Raw genomic sequence first — 17,756 nt, forward strand, 5'->3', positions numbered from 1 at the left:
ACTGTAAAATGATAATTTAATCCTCTTGGCTCTCCTTTCTGTTACACTCTGAGACCATTGAGAGAGGAGCACGCTGCTTTATTTCCAGAGCAAGAAGAGAGATTTTAAAGATAGAGGAACGTGCCAGAATAAGACTGAAAACTGCCTGATTAATTATTCTGGTGTTTGGGTGCCCTTTTTTCTGGCAAATTCAATTTCTGAGGGACCTCAGCTCCCCCCTTAGCTGACAAGAAGCTGAGAAGGCTGGGGAGTGTGTCAGGTTACCTTGCAGCACAGGAACACTTGTGGAAGGATGGAGAGCAGCAGGGGCTGCAGGAACGTGTCAGGAAGGCTCTCACTCCTCTCCATGAATGGATGAGCGCAGCCTTTGTGTTTGGGAGGTGCTGAGGCCTCTCCATGGCTGCTGCCAGGTTTGGAGCTGCAGGAGTTGTTTCAGAACAGCTTTCCAGGCCAGGAATGAAGGCTTTGTTTCCTGAGCAGGAGGGGCCTGCAGGCTGAGGACGTTCCCAGCTGTGTGCAGTGTCTGTCCCAGAGATCTCAGAGAAGACACAAATGCCCAGGTGTCAGTGAGCTCTGCCTGTGTCCCTGCTGCCAGAACAGATCAGCCTTGTGCCTGTTGGGATGGGTGGATGTGTCTTCTCTGGTGCCCCCCAATTTCCACACTCCTCAGGTACAAAAGGTGCCTGAACAGGGACCCATTTCTATCTTCAGCTCTTTCTGAGAGCACACCCAAGTATTTTTAAGCTGCACTTTCTTTATTGAATGTAAAATGTGTGACAGCAATGTATTTAATGAAATATTGCTGGGTGTATTGAAATTCCTGGAAATTTACTGCATATACCAGCACTATGGTGTTATTTAAATAAGACTTCAAGATTTTCTTAATTTTTTTGGTCTTGTTAGTGACTGTAGCCATTGAAGATCAATATTGTAATTGTTGGTTGTACAAATTCAGTATTAGGCACAGAGCCTGCAGCAAGATGTAGAGTCTTGATATGGATTAATAAAATTAAAATGAATTTAGAACCCCCCATACTCTGCAGAGGAAGAAGGCTCAGGCAGCAGCCACAAACACTCTGTGCTGCAGTTCCCAGAGCAGGGGCCTTGGCTCAGGGTGCACAGACATGGGTGTCTTAGGACAGGGCAGCTCAGGACCTGCTCTGCTCCTTCTGCTGCCTCAGGTCTTCGTGGAATGCTTGGAATTCTTGTTTCCTCCCATCAGTAATGGCCTGGTAGAGAACTGCAGCCTCTGCACAGCCCTGGGGTCCCTGCAGAGAATGGAGAGGGGATTCTGCAGATGCATGAGGCAGAATTCTGATTGTCTGGAGAGGCTGGTGAGCAGTGCAAGGCTGTTCCTGCCAGTCCTGTACTTGTGTCTGTCGTGAGGAGTTGTTCAGTTGATGTTGGATTCCTGGCACTCTGCATTCCCTGTTACTCAGCCTTGCTTTTCTTTCTCTTGGTTCCCAGACATAAGCACATGAAGAAACTGTGTTTAAGTCAAGATATTCTTGGCAAGTATTTCAGCTTTCTAATCTTGTGGGTGTTCTTTTGCTCATATGTTTGACTATGTTTTGTTCTTTACATCTTGGAGATCTTCATTTATTGCTTTCTCTGGAAGCAGAGCCATAAGTGAGGAGGGGGCAGGGCAGAAATGGAGACACACGGAGTGTTGCTGTTGAAAGCCTCAGACATCTCAGTCTGTTGGACACAGCAGCTCTGGTCTCTGTCCTTCTGCTGTTGGAGATCTTCAGCTGGAAGTGGCTCTCGCCTATCCTGATGCTTCTTCATGGCATTCTCCTCTCCTGGCTCATTGAACACCTGCCCCAGGAGTGCAGGAGCAGGGCTGGTGTGTGTCAGGAGGGTGAGGCAGGGAGCAGGGCTGGTGTGTGTCAGGAGGGTGAGGCAGGGAGCAGGGCTCTGTGCCTGCTGGAGCAGTGACACACGGCGGCCGTGGTGCCTCTCCCCAGTCTGGTACCTGCAGCCTCTCACCAGTCTGGTACCTGTGGCTGTGGTGCCTCTCCCCTGTCTGGTACCTCCCCAGTCACCTGCAGCTGATGGCCTGGGCCAGCCCTCTGTGCTCACTGGTGCCCTGTGCCTGGACTCTCACACTAATCCTCCTCTGCCCCTCTTTCCCTATTCCCCAGTGGTCAGTGTGGCTGTGAGTTTGGTTTATTTATTGTTTGCTCTTTTTTTTTTTCCTGATTTTTCTCACTGTAAACTTTGTGGTGCCCATCACTGCTTTGCCCTTTCATGTTCAGGCTGACATCATTTTGTGAAACAGTGTCATATCCTTTTATCTAAATACTTTTCTCTGTAATTATTATTTTGCTGCCTTTTCAGGTGGGAGCTTGCCTTTGTTATATGATCTTTCTCTGATCATTTTTGTATCACTTGATAATATAAAGGTGTATGTGTTCCTCAGAGGCCTTTTTATTTAAATTATTTCTTTATCTGTCTGTCAGTGTGAATAATAAAACACCTTCAGGATTGCTCATCTCTCTCTCCTAGTGAATGATGAGGTGTCATGTGTTCTAATATCAATGATTAATTTACAAAAGTTTGAATAAGCTTCAGTAAAATGCGATATTCAAAGCAAATATTGTGTCATCAGAGCTCAGTGCTGTTGTCACAAGGCCTTGGTGTGCGTGTTGGCCCATGAAGGCAGCTGGGTTTGCAGAGTGTGTGTGTGTGCCAGGAGCCCTGCCCAGCCCCGAGAGGGGCAGCAGCAGCAGTGGGTGAGCCCAGGGCTCCTGGGGCTGTGCCAGCAGCTGCTGCCCCCTGGGGTCGCTGCGCCCTGGGGTCGCTGCGCCCTGGGGTCGCTGCGCCCTGGGGTCGCTGCGCCCTGGGGTCGCTGCGCCCTGGGGTCGCTGCGCCCTGGGGTCGCTGCGCCCTGGGGTCGCTGCGCCCTGGGGTCGCTGCGCCCTGGGGTCACTGCCTGCTCTCACTGCACCCTGGGGGCACTGCATGCGGTCACTGCCTGCTCTCGCTGCACCCTGGGGTCGCTGCACCCTGGGGGCACTGCCTGCTCTCGCTGCACCCTGGGGTCGCTGCACCCTGGGGGCACTGCCTGCTCTCACTGCACCCTGGGGTCACTGCACCCTGGGGTCACTGCACCCTGGGGTCACTGCACCCTGGGGGCACTGCCTGCTCTCACTGCACCCTGGGGGCACTGCATGCGGTCACTGCCTGCTCTCGCTGCACCCTGGGGTCACTGCCTGCTCTCACTGCACCCTGGGGGCACTGCCTGCTCTCACTGCACCCTGGGGTCACTGCCTGCTCTCGCTGCACCCTGCGGTCACTGCCTGCTCTCGCTGCACCCTGGGGTCACTGCCTGCTCTCACTGCACCTGGCCAGGCTGGGAACCCTTTGGTGCCGAGACTGAGCTCAGAATTGTCCTTCAGGGCAGCCCCCAGGAGCTCCTGATGGTCAGGCTTGTGAAAATGATGCATTCATGTGGCTTTGCTTTATTGCCCTGCTTTGGAAGCATCGGAGAGTGGCTCATGCAAGGGCCTGAGATTGTTTCTGTGCTGCTGGCTCTTCTCTGGTGGAGCAAGAGCTCCCTTTGCAGCAAACCCTCTGAATGTAGCATAACAAAGCTCAAATGTCCTTTGCTGGGCGGGCTGTGATGTTTCCCCTTGCAAAGGCCTCTGGTTAAACACATCAATAACTGACGTGTCTTTCTGGTCAGGGAGATCCTCCTGAAGTTTAAGCGTCTTGGCTCAGAGCACTTCCTTCTTTGTCTGAGTCAACACTGACAAATTCTTGGTTTCTCACTGCAGTAGTGATGCTTGGTAGTTTTCACAAAAAGAATGGTTTGAAAATGTGCAGTCCTTTTAGAAGTGATGGTACAGGTGATTTGTCTGCACCTTTGTGAAGTTCAATTTGCTTTATTCAGCACCTGCTGTTGTTAAGTGTATATTTTACTCTTTAAAATACTCTAACTTGTTTGACATTATCTTACAAGAAGTGAGGAGTCACCTTTTCACCAAGAAGCTTTTCAGTGTGGTCTGCAGCCTTGATGTCTAAATCATCTTTCCCTGACTTTCTAAAAAGGTCTGCAGAGAGATGCAGAACTGGGATGAGAGCTGGAGTAACTGGGGGAAGAGGGAGAAGTTGGCAGGTTAGGAACAGCGTTGCTCTTGGAGAAGAATGATAATTTCCCAAGGATGAAACAGTCACAGGGAACATTATAAAGTGAAGCAGGCAGAGCAGTCTGAAATGCTAATAAGGAGAGGACTTAAAAAGAAACTGGTGATTTTGGGCCTTGAAGCCATTTTTCTTTTTAATTTGTTACAGATAAATGCACGACTCTTGGGTTGCAGGGTTCTATTTTTGCCTCCCTCTTTGTGACACATCGATTTGGCCTTATCACTGCTCTCTGGGTACTTGCCCTTTAGAATGCTGCTGGTTCCCAAAAGCAGGAGGTTTTTCTGGGAACTGTTCTTCAGTGGTGCCACAGCACAGGGAGGAGAGATCAGGGTTCTTGCTGCAGATAGGCTGGGTTCTTTGAGTGCTGATTGTGCTGCTTTTCCTCTTCCAAGCAAGGAGGTGAAGAATAATGGGAAATCAGTGTGAATAGTGAATTCCTGGATAGTGATCAATTGCTGTTTCAAGCTTGTGTTGCACAGCTGTGTGGGGACTATTGGGATCACTGGAGACTTTTAAATACAATTGTGCATCCATAAGGAAGAGCTCCTTTGGACAAGTTCACCTGCAGAGCAGAAACGCCCTTGGCTGGAGCTGGGGCAGGGTGACCCTCACTCTGTGTCTGTGCTGGAGGAGGGATGGCTCAGCCTCCTCACCTGCCTGTGCCAGCTCTTCAACAGGAGGGTGGGTGCTTGGGTGGAGGTTGGTTTTGTGTATTTATTGTGGGCTTGGGGTTTTCTTCATTTCATATGGTAAAGTAGGGGAAGTCTACAGGAAAATCTGACTGGTTTAGTCCTCAGCCTCCCCTTACTTCTTGCCTCTGTGTCACAAAGCTGCTGGCAGTAAAGCAAAGCAAGCCTTAATCCAGAAGTGAAAAGTGCACTGCTAATGGTGCTGAGGAAGCTGAAGCTGCCACAAGGCTGGCAAAAGAAGGAAGATGGGGAATCATCCTTGGTAAGCTCCGGTTTGGCTGTGGAGGATGCTGGAACCTGAGGAAGGAACAGGACAAGCAGCCTACAAACCCTTCAGGATGGAAATGATCCTGCTCAGATCTTCACAGTCTGAACCCTCTGTGTCGTGCCTCCAAGGGGCAGAGCAGATCATCCCCTGGTGAAAACTGTCTGAGCTGCACCTGGGGAAGGGGCTCACTCTGTCATAGCTTGGCTTTAAAATGCCTCCCTTTTGAGCATTAGCAGATTCAGCCACTTAACTGGGTTAAGGCTGAAATATCTTAATTTTTCAGAAGTGAGCCTGAAGTTTCATTGGAGCAGACATCTCCCACAGCATTACTTTCCAGAGCTGAAAATATATCATGCTAGCAGAATTTTTTTTTCTAGATACTTTTGCTGAAATTATTTCAACTCATAGCAAACCTTGAAGAGCAGAAGTGTTGAGAAGATTCAAGGAGAGCAGCTGAAATGAACTAAAAAGGTAAAATTTCTGGCCTTGCTGAAAAGAACCACTTATCTCAATCCCCAAGATACAGCAACAAATTCCATCTATTGCATTACCAGCCTGAGCCTGCAGCTGGGAAGGCAATTTCCCTAAGAAGTTGTTCCCTTCAATCTACCAGAAAAAGACAATTTACTTTTTTTTAATAGTAGCATTATATAATTGATTGGAAGAGTTTTATATCTCATGAATGCTGGATGATTGTGGATTGAACTGTTTTAAAAATAAAGTAACTGTGAGGGCTGAAATCCCAAGGATCTGGCAATAGAGAATGGAGTTAGTGGGCTGGCAGAGCCCTTCAATTTTCTGAAGCCATGGTCAATAGCTGCAGTAGAACTGAGCTGTGAGGAGTGGTTTGTCCCTGGCTGGGAGCTGCTGTTCCATGACACTCGAGGAGTAAAGAGGGGAGGATTTTAGCCAGGGAGCAGCACAGAATGAGTGCCTTCATGGGGAAGGCAGCGTGACTGAAAGGTGAGTGCAGCAGGGGCATTGAGGGGTTTGTGCAGGAGCCAACTGAACGTGCTGCCTTTGCCTCAGAGGCTTTCAGACTCACTGACCTACAAATCAGTTGCTTCTTCCATCAATGGCGAGGATTTTTTAAACTGTCTCAGCCAGAGGAAGGTTTACTGAGAAGAGAGGACAGAAAACCCTCCTGTGGTAACGTCTCAGGTGGCCACAGCCTGCAATGCTCAGCAGACTCCAGAGCAGGAGGGGTCAGATGGTCCCTGTGACACTGAGAATGGTCACTCCTGGCCTGAGCAGGGCATCAGCACCAGGGCTGGCTGGGCTCCTTACCCTGCTGGGGATCCTCTCCTGGAAGCAGAGCGCTGCTCCTTCTGCAGCCAGGGTCTGTGTGTGGAGATGTTTCCAGACACAGGAGGACAGGAAAGGTCAATTGCAGCTCTTGAGTTTATCTTTTGTCTTGATGCTGTTTCCTTAGGAGCGCTTCAGTTCCCCGTCCTTTGTTTTGTTTGATGTACTTACAGTGAGAGAGTCGCTGTGTCACCCTTGACTTAACATTCAGGAGGGTTATTCCAGTGGAACTTGGGTTGTGATGGTATAGATGGAATGTAATATTTAGGATAGATTATATAATTTAAATCTTTAAAACATTGCTTTTCTGCTGAGTCTCACTCAATAACAAACAAAATGGTAATCTTCTGCAATTCTGCCTTTGTAAAAACATGCATAATTTTTACAAAAATAGTCATGGTTGTAATTAAGGACGCTGATAGTTGTTTTTGTTTTTAATTTCCTATCCTTCTGAATCCTTAATAAACTTTCACGGTCAAAATCCAGATGGTACAGCAGAGCTCAGTGTTGTTTTTGAGACTTTTTTTTTTGTTTGTGCTGATTATAACTCTCCCCAGATAAAAGTTTGAAATGGTTTGGATTTTTGGCCTTTGGCTGTTTGGAAAGCTGCTGTCAGCTTCCAGCACAAACCAGTTCAAATCCAGTGTGCATTCCCAGCTGGTGCTGGGGGAAGGGCACTTTCAGGGGACCAGAAATGTAAAGCCAGTGCATTTATTCCAGCTGTGAGGTTGGTTCTGCTTTTCATAGGCTTTCAATTCACCTTCTCCTCCTTTATTTTTCCCTGTTGGTGTTGCTCTCCTGTTCTCAAGAGTCACTGATTTACAGAATCTGAGGAACATTGTCCTGTGGGGATGGGGAATGCAGAGGAAAAGTTTTTAATCCCTCAGATAATTAAGCACTAAAATAAATGATTAAAAAATTATGAGGCGAAACACTCTGTTAATTTTAATATAAAAATAATGTACTTTTCCCTGTGGAACACAAGGGAGGGAGCTGCAATCAAAATAAGGGGAATAAAAAATTGAATACTCAGAGTTTCTTCCCCTTCAAGTTGCTTCTTTGATGCCTTGCTGTGCTTTGCCAAGATGTTGGGAGGATGAAATGAGTGTGGAATTCATAAATGGGGCATTGGATGGGGAAGGGTGCTGTGGGCTGGGTGAGCTGAGGAGTGCACCAGAGCAGAGCTCCAGCCCAAAGCCAGCAGGGCTGGCAGGAATCTTTGCTGGAGCATTGGCCAGGAAAAGGGCTTGAAAAACTGCGCTTGCTCTCCATCAGTGTCTAGAGAAAGTCCTTAGAGCATTCAGCTCCCACTCTAAGGCTAAAACGAAGGTGGTTTTGTGTGGAAGAAAGCTCTGCAGTTCAGTCTTTATGAAAAATGGTCTTTGTAGCAGATCTCAGATGAATTTGCCCCCTCTGGGGGTCACAGGATTTCAGGTTTTCAGTGCTCTTGCCGTTTACAGTCTCAGATGCTCCTGTGTGCTGGGGCCATTTTCCTGGTCCTTCTGATAGAATTTATTTTCAGGTCTTTGGGGTTTGAGGGGACCTTAATTAAACTTTGTAATGTAAGGTTTTATTGCAGTTGTTTATTGGAAGAGGAATTCCTCATTTTCAAGATGTAGAGGGGGATTTTGTGAGGCTCTGAAACTCCTGTGTAATCCTTTCTTCCTGGCCTCTTCCATTCTGAGATTGGTTCCTTCTGAGCGATGCCCACCCTTATCTAGGGTTAGTTTGTTTTGGTTTGCTGCTGATTTTTTAGGGGATTTTGTGGATTATCTTCTTTTAAGAAGCCAGATAGTTTTGCTTTTACATCTAGAGAGTCTTTTGCCCTTCTCTTTTTAAAACTTCACTCTGTTTTGCATTGTGTGAGGCCTGGAGACCCTAACCAAAATCACAGCTTTGGCATTTGAGGTGCTGCTCCTACATAAATAAGTTGATTATGTTTGTGGTCTACAGACAGACAAAGGGTAAGGGGAAAGAAACACTTTAATTTTTGGACAGCAGCACAGGAAAAATGGCTTGTCTGAGGTTGGCTGCAGCACCTAAATGGAAGAGTCATGGTTAGCAGTAAGTGGCATCAGTTTAGGCCACCACAGTACTCATGAGCAGATAAATATTTAGGTCAAATGCTGAACAAAGAAATAAAGACTACTAAAGCATTTGTGAATTAGAGCTTGAGAAACTGGGTTGTCTTTGGATGCCTTTGTCCCCTTTCTGAATAAGGGAAAGGACTTGAATTTGCTGTGGGGAAAATAAAAAGGCAATTTATTTCATAATTAGGGTAGAGAATGTGAGCACAAAGGTCAGCTGTTCAAGTGGGAAAGGTGACACTGTATTTGCATCTGTATTTTTAAAGTTTCTGTATTCTTTGGGACTGCATTTCCTAGAAAGGATGCAGAGCTTGCCTGCCTCAGGTAATTGCTGGCTGGCAGAGTTAAAATAGGTGCCCTGCAGTGGGAGAGGCTCAGGGCCACTGGAAATGTTCTTTGTGTGCAGTGAGGTACAGCCTCCAGATAATGCAGCTGGGTTAGGCAACAACAAATCCTGATGGTGATGTACAGAAAAACCCTTTATTCATGTATAAAGTGAATAGAAGGGACTGTGAATTGGATGCAAATACAACTCCTTTTGAAATCCTCCCAGAGTTATTAAAGGAGCTGTTGTGTAAATGGCTATTGTGCCAAATATTTTTAAAGTGAAATTCAGCCTTGTGGAGGCAACCATTTAGAGTCCATGTATTGCTTGAGAATGCTGTGAAGGTTGAAGTGAACTCTGGGCAGTCCATTTGCAGCATTTGATGTAAAATCATTGCATTGGATTCCTGCACAGGTGGAGCTGGCTGTAATGATCAGATTTTTCAGATGTGCCTGTGCAGTGATCTGGGGTTGCAGGTGCTGACTGGGTCACTTTGTCTCTGATGATAAATGTTCATTGCAGTGCAGATGTGACCTTTGGCACATGTAAACCTCCACAAGCTACTTCTTTTAATCTGGCTGTCATGCAGAATGTATCATAAAGCATTGTTTTCCAAGCTGATTGGATAAATCATTGTCAGCCTAGGCCACCTCTGCATGGACTGATGGAGTTTATTGCCACTAATCCCAGCTGCAGCACTGTCCAGCCCCTCAGTAAAGTCAGCCAGGTTATGTCACAGGATGACTTGGAGATCTGATCTCTTAAACTCTGCTTTCCTTCCAACAGTGACTGAGAGTCGAGGGATCCTGGAGAGCATCCAGAGGTTTTCTTTGCTGCCCACTTACTTGCCGGTGACCTACCGCATCCACAATGCCGACGTTTCCTTCTTCCTTAAGGAAGCCAACCAGGATATTATGAGGAACTCCAGCCTGCAGTCCCGGGTGGAATCCTTTCTGATCTACAAATCCAAGAGCCCACCCGTGTTAAACGCCAGCTATGGGCCCTTTTCCATTGAACAGCCGGTGCCCCAGGACTTAATGCTGTCTTCAAATCCCTTTGGATCTACCAACAAGTTCACCTACAACTGGAAGCTGCAGGCCTACATCCTGAGCAGCAAGATCTACCTGAGCAAGCCGCGGGTGCAGGTGCTGTTCTACATCGTGGGCAGGGACTGGGACGAGTACAGCCCCGCGGAGCGGCTGCCCTGCCTGCGCGTGTTCGCCTTCCGCGAGACGCGCGAGGTGCGCGGCAGCTGCCGCCTGCGGGGGGACCTGGGGCTCTGCGTGGCGCAGCTGGAGCTGCTGCCCAGCTGGTTCAACCCCCCCACCGTGGTGGCTGGCCGCAAGAAGCAGCTGGAGAGGTCTGAGGGCAGCCCCGTGGAGCTCTACTACTCCATCCAAGCAGGGGATGAGAGAGGGGAGTGCGCCAAGGAGGACGTCAGGAAAAGCAACGGGATCCGCTCGGGGCGCAACGACATCGATGAGTCGGGACCTCCCCTGCAGAGGATTGGAAGTGTTTTCCTTTACCAGACACATGCTGCCCCTTCTTTAACTGAAATGAGATTGGATAATAATATTGTCATCCAGTATGCACCAAAGACTGTCAAGCAAGGGGACATTCTGACTTTCCTTGTATCTGTTGCTAAAAACTCGACAGAAGATCAGTTCACACTGAGGTAAGGCTGCTTTGTGTTTCTTTGGTACCTTACATTTTGTTTCTCTGCTCTTGGAAGTCACTTTCTCTGTGTAAATGGCCTAACAGTCCATCAGTTGCTGCTCTGCAGTTCTCGTGTTGCTCAGTCTGATACTGTATGAATTGTCTGAGATGTATCTCATGGAGTGAGAGGCCTCTTCCTGAAGTTCTCCTTTGAGGAATGCTCACAAAAATTGAAATGGTAGAGCTGGGACATATCTATGTACTAAGAGGTGATAACATCTAAATTCTTGAGAACTGGAGTTTGCAGTTCCCCTATCTCTCACTGGACTCATGTTGAGATTAATGAAGCTTAAATCCACAGATTTATTTACAGGAAATGAGCAAGAATTGGGCATTTATGTAGGATTCACATGTTTCAGCATCTCTCCCCAGCTTGTCGTGAGCTCTGTTCTGTATTGCGGGATGTTTGAGGTGCCTGAAGATTATTGATCTGCCAAAACAATTTCTGAAAGTGAGAAAGTGCCCCAGGGGGTGGTGGTTGGTGTTTGGATGTGACATTAGGTGCCACATTGGTTCACCTCATTCTGTCCAAGCACTGAGCTGTTCCAGGGGCAGCTCCCTGGAAGCACCAGTACAATCCAAGCCAGACCAGTGAGGACTGGGCTGGGGCATGGAGCAGGTGTGTGTGCCTGCAAGGGAGACTGTCCAGGGTCTTTGCTTTCCAAGCTTGCCCCTGTGTTCAGCACTGTAAGCAAGGGCTGTGGGGCTGATGTGGGAAATCCGTGTCTGCAGAGATTATTCCATGTTTGATCTCTTACCAATGACTCGTGCCACCTCCTCCTGAGCTGAAGGTCACTGTCACACTCTGGCTTCTGGAGTGAGACTGACTTGTCTCAGGTGTTTGTCCCAGAAGTGGTGGGTGTGCCAAAGCTCCCAGAATGTTCCTAAAACAGCAGGTGCATCCTAGGAGGGAGCAGTGACCTCCCCACTTGTGCAAATGCCACAGACTGGGAACTGCATTCACACCCAGCTGTGCTGAGCACCAGGGACACTTTGGAGCTGCCACCTAAGAAATCCCGAGAGGAAACTCCTTTCTCTGGTAGTTACACATCTCCCCTTCCAGCAGAAAATGGGGCCAGGTTGGAAAGGGAACATTCACGGATCTCATGTCTGCCTTGGCTGGAGTAAGGAGGAGCTCAGATTGGGCACCACTGGCCTCAGTACTCAGAGCTCAACCCAGTAACTTTTCCCCTTCCCCCAGGGAGATTTGTGGGGAATTTGTGGGGAAATGGTTTGCCCTAAAATCAGGACCTTTTCCCTGTGAAGGTGTGTGATGTACAAACGGAATAACCACAGCACCTGGTTGCTGACTCAAGGGCAATTATTTCTTTTTCATCGGGGGGAGAAGAAGCACATCTCCTCACCATATCAGTTACTAAGATTTAAATTGTGTCCCAAGTACTGATTTCAAGCAGCCAATCAAAGCTCCTCATAGCAAATGTTCAGGGATGGCTTTGTCTTTATTCTCTGTACTAATGGCTTAATCAGAGCAGCAGACATGGCAGCTTCTGCTACATTTGAAAATAGGTTTAAATATAAACATTAAAAGCAATTAAGGTAAAAAATGTTTATTGTTTTTACTCTGTAAATGTAGAGCCTTAGAGATCTCACTTCAAAGCATCTTTGTTTCCATGAGCTGTAATCTATTAAAAGTGGAGCTGGTTACAACCATGATAATTGTTACATATGGGTTTATAAAATTTTCAAAAACCTTGCTTTGTTTAAATTAGGATGAAAATGCAGCACCTGAACTTTTTAAGGATTACTTCTAAAATGAATTTTCTGGAACAAAAAGGAGAAGATGTGTTTGAATTGTACTTTTTATTCAGAGATCTAAGGTAGCATAAAACAAAAAATAAGCTAAAAATAGGGAGTGAATATCAGTTCAAAATGAAAAGTGTGGCATTCTTGTCTTAAAGACAGCACTTTGGTGTTACCTTTTAAAAGCAGACTTTTGTAACAACTTGCTGTTGCTTTCTTGAGTTTTGATTTCTCTTGACCTCCTTTTCTGAGAGCACCTGGCTTTCAGACTGGAACCTGCTGCAGTGTCAGAGTAGGTATAATGTTATTTAATTGTGCTTCTAGGGAGCCTCTCCTCCCTTGGATCTGCTCACAGCATCTCTGAGGGGTTTTGGGTTGGGTTTTCTGGTCAGAATTGTGATTTCTGTGTTCATGGCATGTTCTCCATCTGTCTGGTCTCATTCTGATCTTCTCTCTGATAGAGGAAAAGGTCTCTTCCCCCCTCCCCCAATGTAATTGCTTTATGAGAAAAATTCTATTAATTTTTATTTCAAACCAGTCCATTATTTTTTGAAGTTCCGCCTTGAGTGGCAGCAAGATTTGGAACTGTATTCATGAAGTGAGGCCAAGGGCTGCTGGCAAAATGCTTTTACCATTGCTTTTGCTCCAGTGGACTGGAAACTATGGCTTGAACAGATGGAAAATATAGGATATACAGGTCAAAAATGAGGAACCAGACATGCAAAACAGCCAAAAGTAAAAAATTACTCATCACTACTGAGTCTTTTCTGGTTCAGAACTATTGTGCCTAGAGTAAACCCTATCCCCTTTCTAATAGGAAACTGTCTTCAAGGGCAGCCTTCTAGAAACTTCTGAATACTAAAAGATTTAGGGAAAGGTACCCTTGGTTTTTATCTTGTGCTGTTCTGCAAAGGGAAGATTTAGAGGTGTGAATGTGGAACTGATGGACTGTTTTTAATTTTGGAAAATGGTTGGCCCGTAAGAGCCAAGGCCTAGGTTTTGTTTTTTAATGAGCTCGGGAAATTAAAAATATTTGTCTTGACTCCGTATGAGTGTGAGATGTGTGAGATGGAGGAAAGGAAGGAGATAAAATATAGATGATGGGTAAATATGGAATATTGCTGTAGCTTGAAAGCCTCAGCTGGGCCTTAGGGATTTCTCAGCTTCATTCAACACTTGCTTCCCCTTTTCCCCTTCTTTTCCGGTGCTGCTGGCCAGGGCAGGCTGAAGGCTCCTCTTCCTCCCCATCATGGGTGCTGAAAGCTTCCTGGTGTTCAAAGAAAACATTCCAGTCTGTCTTGTTTTGCTGGTTTTCTGCAGTTGCGTGGTGCATGTATTGGAAACTGAAGCGAGACCTTTATTGGTGGTGTTTTTGCTGAGAAAGGAAAACCTGGAGTATAATTCCATGTCAGTCCTTCCAAAGGCTTTCAGCAAGTGAAGCCTCAGAGCTGCGGTGTAACCCGATTCCAGCTCCTGCTGGGGTGAGCTCGGGGCAATCTGTGAAGTGTGTGCAGCATCCACGGTTCCCAATGCTAGGAACGGGACTTGGCTGAGTGCACCTGCAAATATGGTTCTTTGCTTGTTAGCTTTTGTTTTGTTTTGCTGGGCCTAATAAACATCACCTTCTGATTTGTTTTAAAGTCAACAGGATTGATACTTTCTGCTTGCAGCCTTTTAAATTTGTTTTCCTGTTTCTGGAGATGAATCAGCAAAGAAATTAGAGAGTTGGAATTGCCTTAAGCTACTGAGTGCTAGGCCTGGATGCATTCATGAGTGGAAAAAACCAGCAGCTTTTTTTCTTTTTACAGTTATTCAATTTCTAATTATGCTTCCTGAGTCCTGTGTGAGAGAATGATTGAAGGTTGAAATAGAAACTTGTAAACCTCCCATACTAGAGAAAAGTGAGGGTTTTTTTATAAACTATCAATGCTATTTCTGCATTTGTAAACCCAAATTGGGGTTGGACATCTGTAGGCACCAGTTTTATAAAGTCTTGGGAAGCTTTGTGGCTTCCCTCTGGTATTTTTAATGATGATAATTGTGGGAATACAGGGACTGGTGTGGAATTGTGGTGGTGAATAAGCAGTGCTTATTGATAATTGGGAAGATTTTCCCCAAAAGGCCCAAGAGTTTGTTACATGAGCTTCTTATTCTCAGTTTTATCTACCAATCAATGGACAATAATCCAGCAAACATGAAAAGGGCTGCATAAATACATGAGGGGTGCAGAGTCCAGATCATTAGCACTCAATTTACACAGCAAGAACATTTGAACAAGACTGGCATTTTATCAGATTGCTTGTGTGTTCGTCTAGTGCTGGGCTAAATCAAATCTTATTCTTCGTGCTGAGCTGAATCACATTTAAATAGCAGAAACAGGTGGTGATCAGGAAGGTTACCAGCCACATAAAACTCTGAGATGGGCTTTTCTCTAGGCCTTAGATTATGTGGCTATTTCATGGTACCCAGCCCTGAGCTTGTACCTCCTCTGCCAGATTGAAAAGAATCCTATTGTGCATTTTTACCATTTTTACCCCTCCTTCCATAGCTGGTTCTGTCAGTTAAAACATCCTTGTCCACATTCTGGTTTAAACAGCTTCTAAAATCTTCTCATAACTGATTTTCCCTCTCTTCTAACTATGAGAGAAAAGGAATTAAAAAAACCAAACAAAACCTAAATTACCTCTTCTTTTGAAATCCAACCTCTGCATTTCAGCTTTTTCACTGCTCAGTCCTGATGTAAAAATAAGATTAAGGTAGGCAGCAGTTGGACGCTGTGACCTGAGAAGATGAGAGTCCTGTGTCTTTGTTTTGTGGTAATAAGTGGTAATTTCTTTATTGTTTTATGGCAATAGCTGTTCTTTCCCAGCAGGAGCTGGTCAGAGGTGCTTGTGCAGCAGGGCTGGGTGGGATCCCCCCTGTGCTGCTGCCTGGGGAGAGGCTGCTCCAGCAGACCCTGGGCTTTCTGCTGTGTTCAGCATGCTATGCCAGTAGGAATTAACTTTCATAGCCTGTTTATCAGCTACTCAAGCAAATATAATTTTTTCCATCTTCTGCATGGCAAAATAGCTTTCCTGCACTGCTAAGTGACTTGCTAATGGCCCAAAATTGTCAGTGGCACTGTGGAGACAAGTGCTTCAGAACTATTGACTTCCAGGGCACTCTATTACCTCCTGTTGGACTTGCAGATTATATTAAGAAGAAAATAGTTCCTTCTGTTAAAATTATTCCAGTTAACATCCTCTGCCTTGAGAATCAACTCACATTGCCTGAGCAGGTGTCAGGGAACTGAGAGACAGATCCAGCAAAGCATTACCCACACGAGTGGCCTTTGCAGCCATCTGTTATTTCAGGTTTGATGCACTCAAGGCCTGTTATCCTCCTGTCAGAGCCATCGCAGAGCCTGGCCCAGGTGTGGCTGGAGCAGCAGCGCCTTGGAGCTGTGTGAGCAGCGTGTGGGGGCACTGGGGCAGCCCCGGGGTCCCTGTCCAGGCAGGCTGCACTGCTGTGCTCTGCCTGCCCTGCTGGGAGGGCTCTGCCTCCTCTCCTCATCACCTGGAGGCTGCAAGCATCAGGGAGCTCTGGCACTGCAGCTGCACTCTGGGATGGCACTGCTGCCTTGCTCATTGGGCACCTCAGAGCTCTTGTTCTGCTGCACTCTGTGAGATTTGGCTGGGGAAAACGAGCTGTCCAATTAATCTGGGGAGCTGAAGAACATCAGCAGAAATCAACTGAACATGGTTATATCTGGGAAATACAAGTCTGGGGTGGTTTGTTGGTGGTTTGTTTAAAAAAGGGGAGGTTTGGAGTACTACACATCCCCCAGTTCATGGAATGGATGTCAGAAGTGTTGTTTTATTCCCCCAGAACTGCTCAGTTCTCAGTGCAGAGCATGTTAGCAGCTCCTTTGTATCAGAAATGAGCCAATATGAGAGGGGCTGTCAGGGCTGTGCTGGTAAAGGCAAGACAGATGGAGAGGGTGATTGGCAGTGACAGGGTGTGAGCTGCCAGGGTGCAGCTGCTGCTCCTGCCATCCATCACACCCAGGGACGTGTCACACCTTGCATGTGCTCAGGGCCACTGCTCAAGGGCAGGGACTGCAGGTGAGTGAGTGAGCCCAGGTGAGGGGCACTGAGCCCAGGTGAGGGGCACTGAGGGCTCTGCAGGTGTCAGTGAGCCCAGGTGAGGGGCACTGAGGGCTCTGCAGGTCAGTGAGTGAGCCCAGGTGAGGGGCACTGAGGGCTCTGCAGGTGTGGGTGAGCCCAGGTGAGGGCACTGAGGGCTCTGCAGGTGTGAGTGAGCCCAGGTGAGGGACACTGAGGGCTCTGCAGGTCACTGAGCCCAGGTAAGGGGCACTGAGTGCTCTGCAGGTGTGAGTGAGCCCAGGTGAGGGGCACTGAGGGCTCTGCAGGTGTGAGTGAGCCCAGGTGAGGGGCACTGAGGGCTCTGCAGGTGTGAGTGAGCCCAGGTGAGGGCACTGAGGGCTCTGCAGGTGTGAGTGAGCCCAGGTGAGGGACACTGAGGGCTCTGCAGGTCACTGAGCCCAGGTGAGGGGCACTGAGGGCACTGAGGGCTCTGCAGGTCAGTGAGTGAGCCCAGGTGAGGGGCACCCAGGGCTCTGCAGGTCACTGAGCCCAGGTGAGGGGCACTGAGGGCTCTGCAGGTGTGAGTGAGCCCAGGTGAGGGGCACCCAGGGCTCTGCAGGTGAGTGAGTGAGCCCAGGTAAGGGGCACCCAGGGCTCTGCAGGTGTGAGTGAGCCCAGGTGAGGGGCACCCAGGGCTCTGCAGGTGTGAGTGAGCCCAGGTGAGGGGCACTGAGGGCTCTGCAGGTGTGAGGGGCACTGAGGGCTCTGCAGGGCACACACGTGTGATCTGTGCAGGGATTCCTTTGTTCATCAGCCCCAGGCATTGCACACCCAGGATGTGATGAACGTGTCCTTTCCAGCCCCTTGCACTTCCCTAGGTACTGCTGAAAAGTTTAGGAGCTCTCTTTTTATCTGTATTTTGGTGTCTGACATTTTTGTAAAACTTTGGAGCTCTTCCTCTAATATTCTGGTAAAACATGAAATCTCATCCAGGTAAGGATTTTTTCCTATTTCCAAAGTACCTCTAAAAATAAAGGCTAAGTACATTGAGAATAAGATATTTCATGGGAGGCAAAGTAATGTTTGATTTAAAATTATTGGAAATGTTTGACTTTTCAAATGTTGCTTTCCCATTTTTAAGGGTAACATGAATCCAGGATGAGCACACTCATGTGAAATGCATCAGGCAATCTCAAGGTGCATTTTTGATCACAAAAAAATTGGAACATGAGTTTTCTACTCCTAATGGCAAATCTGAGCCCTTTCAGATTTTAAGGTTATTACTCAAACAGGTCTGTCAGATCCTTGTAACATCTTGTAAAGCCGTGGTAATGAATTGTCCTGTCACTTTATCAGATGTCAGCATCAGTC

At 47.2% G+C, this 17,756-nt stretch overlaps 1 protein-coding gene across 2 annotated transcripts in view; it reads left to right on the forward strand.

The window, feature by feature from the left end:
• TMEM132D (transmembrane protein 132D) overlaps positions 1-17,756 on the forward strand; it is a 196,210-nt gene that overhangs the window by 35,893 nt on the left and 142,561 nt on the right. For both annotated transcript variants that reach the window (XM_077187774.1, XM_054645765.2), the window contains exon 2: positions 9,610-10,498. In XM_077187774.1, the coding sequence (XP_077043889.1) occupies positions 9,610-10,498 (889 nt within the window). The remainder of the gene's footprint in view (positions 1-9,609; positions 10,499-17,756) is intronic.

This window comes from Agelaius phoeniceus, chromosome 18 (genome assembly GCF_051311805.1).
Source record: "Agelaius phoeniceus isolate bAgePho1 chromosome 18, bAgePho1.hap1, whole genome shotgun sequence".
Taxonomy (NCBI): Eukaryota; Metazoa; Chordata; class Aves; order Passeriformes; family Icteridae; genus Agelaius; species Agelaius phoeniceus.